Source organism: Etheostoma spectabile, chromosome 21, assembly GCF_008692095.1.
Source record: "Etheostoma spectabile isolate EspeVRDwgs_2016 chromosome 21, UIUC_Espe_1.0, whole genome shotgun sequence".
In the NCBI taxonomy this organism is placed as follows: Eukaryota; Metazoa; Chordata; class Actinopteri; order Perciformes; family Percidae; genus Etheostoma; species Etheostoma spectabile.
The window spans coordinates 15087840-15090928 of record NC_045753.1 but is presented as its reverse complement, the minus strand read 5'-3'; the positions used below and the strand labels follow the sequence as shown (position 1 = coordinate 15090928).

Here is a 3089-nt window from a genome sequence, read left to right as displayed (position 1 = left end):
CAAAAAAAAACAAAGTTGGAAAGCTTAAAAACAGGAATTATTCAAATGTGTTACTAATAAAATTGTAATGTTAATTTTAATTGAAATATATATTCAAATTCATTCATTCATTATTAAACTATTTTACATATTCACATTAATCCATCTTCTCTATGTAAATGTATGGTCTAGACCTACTTTATCCGTGAAGTGTCTTGAGATAACTCTTATGTTATGATGTGATACTATAAATACAATTGAAATTGAATTGAAATTGAATCAATGAATAGGACAAATTAAAAAGAAAACTAATGGGATTTTAAAATCATTTTGGAAATTCAGTTTTGAAAGAGATACATAAGCCCTCTAAATTCACTTGTTTTTCACCAGAAACTTAATCAGGCTAATTTTTTGTTTTGTATATTGTTGTGTTGTAATGTTACTAAATTAGTTTTCTGTATTGTTTTAATACTGTGCAGGTCACAGCAGATCTTGTGATTTGTCAAAGTAGGAACAACACAGTCAGAATGCACAATACCAGAATCCTGAAACTGAAGCAGCTACATTTTACATTAAAAAATAAGTATTATCTGTTTTGTCTTCAAGTTATTGTAAGGTTAGGCTTAGGTTTAGGGTAAGAGTTGGATTTAAACATGTAGGCTCAGCATTCTATGTTTCTTTTACCATCTTTCTAAAGAGAAAATTGTCTTGGATTAAAGGAATTGCTGCATAAAATTATGTCAAGCCTTCTTCCATGTTCCCAGCAGACAACATGTAGTTGTGATGGTTGGAGAATTCTCCATTTAAAATTCCTTCTAAGCAAAACTATCAATATTTATGTAAGTGGTCATGTGAGACATCAGTGATAGTCTTCCATTTTCCTGTGTTTGTTTCCAGATAAAAGGCAGTGATGCAGGCTGGACGCTGGGCTACATGTTGAATCTGACCAACATGATTCCTGCTGAAGCTCCTGACTCTCCCCCCCTGCCCCACGCCGGCTATGTCTCAATAGTGACAGTTATCGCAGTACTGATCTTCATCCTCTTCATCCTCAGCCTGCGCCCTTTGTGGCCCAGCTGCTCCAAACAGCCACAGATCGTATAAACATACACACACAAAGATGCATGTGTATGTGACGGTGAGGAAGGAGTCAGTTTGCTGTGGGCTATTCTATCATTTTGTGAATATAATAGTCAACGCTACACTTTGCAGCTTTTGTGGGGAGGTCAAAGTTTCAACATCTGCTGCACATCAACAGCCCAGCAGCTTGTGCGGATAAAAGGACATTTCAGAAGGACAAATACTTTCTCTACTCTTTCTAAAGAGGTAATCTGCTTCTTTGGTTAAAGGACAGTTCCTGTGTCTGTGTGTATGTTTGACTTTGAATGTGTGCTTGTATGTGTGTGCCCACCTCAGTCTGCATGTATGTGTCTTGACATATAATGTGAATATGATACTGTATAAATAAAATAATCCAGGTTTATATAAAATTTTTGAATCTCTTGTAATTTGTAAATACATATTCAATAAAAAAAGTTAAAGGTTGACATGATTTATTTTCACTTTATCCAGAAAGCTTTTTTTTTATTAATACCATTATAATGTTCTTCTCTTGATTAAAACCCATGATCCTGTAAAATGACAACAAAAACAGGCAGCAAAATGATCTGTGGAAAATCAGTTATATTTTGATTCTTAGGATTTTCACCCCCTTTTTTGCAGTTTCGCGAGTGTGAATAAAATTGATCATAAAAGCATGCTCCCTCACCCTCAATTGTAACAAGGACATATTATTGCATTATTGGGTTTTTAAGGCTATCCCCTAAGCAGCATGAAATATACATTCCCTGTAACAAAAACCTCAAGTAAACCTCTTTTGGAAAGAAAATGAAAGTGCTGCCCCCTAACGGTGAGGTGCCATGCATTGCAGAATGATTACCCAATTGTAATACATTCAGTTGCCAGTTTATTAGGTACAGCTAGCTGGAACTAATGCAGTCTAATACAACGGTGCTGCATTAAATCCTACCTTCATGAAAGTTAAAGTGTTCTGTTTTTGTTGAAACTGTTTTAGAGAGGTGTTGATTCAACAGTATGGTCACTATGGAGACTGCAGTTTGTGGTGCTGTTGAACTGTATTGCGTTATATTGAAAGGTTTCTATTACTTTGTTATTCAAATAAATTATCTTGTTCTTGGAATCCTTTTCACATAATGTAAGGCAGGCCAACTGATAGTATGCCTAATTCCCATGGTAATGCTATACTACTTCCAAGAAGGCAAATTTCCTATGCAAATAGCACCATTGATTATATAAAGTGCTAAGAGCGGATGTGAAATTCTCTAGAGCAAACTGTGGCACTTTGGAGTTACGCCATCAAGACGTTGGCAGGAAGTTGAACCATGTAGGGTTTCCCTCCGCTTGGGCGCCCAGCCCTTCCTCTGTGTCACAGATCTCGCTCTTATCTGCAAGGAAAGGAGCTACAGGGGAGAACAAGAAAACAATACCATCCTGATGGTCTGTGGGCGGTTCCTCCTTTTACGCCACAAATGTCAGTTGGTGTTGGCAATGGCAGAAAGCCATTTTTAAGCGATTAAGTAACCCAGCTTACATGTATATACTGTATCCACAAGTTCCTTTTATACCTACATATTTAGAGATCAAAGCCAGTATGTCCTGGGCAGTCACAAATGGAGCACAAATGTGTAGATCAGACCCTCAAATGTATATGTTTGTCAGTCAATTTGTCATCTCAGTTTTCGGTCAACCGTAAATTCTGATACTGGGGTGTGAGGCATTGACTTCCCATCCTGCCGTAGAGACGCAGCCTGCTCTGACACAGAAGGGATGACTGGGAGGTGATCTGTCACGTGATCCAAGGGGTTGCTCTGCTGGTCGCTCATGTGATCCCGCTCGATGATGTTGGTGGTCTCGGAGTCAATCTCCCGAACCCTTTCTTGGTAGAACCTCTGTCTGAGGCGTCTCATCTGGGGAAGCTCGCAACACGTCTCCATCACCACCAGGACAAACACCAAGCCCAGCAGCAAGTAGACTGGCAGAGCAAACACACACACACACACACACACACACACACACACACACACACACAC

At 38.5% G+C, this 3089-nt stretch overlaps 2 protein-coding genes across 7 annotated transcripts in view; one reads left to right on the top strand and one right to left on the bottom strand.

The window, feature by feature from the left end:
* The window catches only part of entpd1 (ectonucleoside triphosphate diphosphohydrolase 1), a 17598-nt gene extending 16074 nt beyond the window's left edge, over positions 1 to 1524 (top strand). For 5 of the 6 annotated variants that reach the window (XM_032502137.1, XM_032502135.1, XM_032502138.1 and 2 more), the window contains one exon: positions 877 to 1524. In XM_032502137.1, the coding sequence (XP_032358028.1) occupies positions 877 to 1083 (207 nt within the window). In that variant the 3' untranslated portion in view covers positions 1084 to 1524. The remainder of the gene's footprint in view (positions 1 to 876) is intronic. The other variant, XM_032502136.1, reaches the window with a different exon arrangement.
* A 44-nt stretch (positions 1525 to 1568) lies between these two features.
* The window catches only part of LOC116671149 (potassium channel subfamily K member 1), a 4167-nt gene continuing 2646 nt past the window's right edge, over positions 1569 to 3089 (bottom strand). The window contains exon 3 of the mRNA XM_032502142.1: positions 1569 to 3031. Within this exon, the coding sequence (XP_032358033.1) occupies positions 2727 to 3031 (305 nt within the window). The 3' untranslated portion in view covers positions 1569 to 2726. The remainder of the gene's footprint in view (positions 3032 to 3089) is intronic.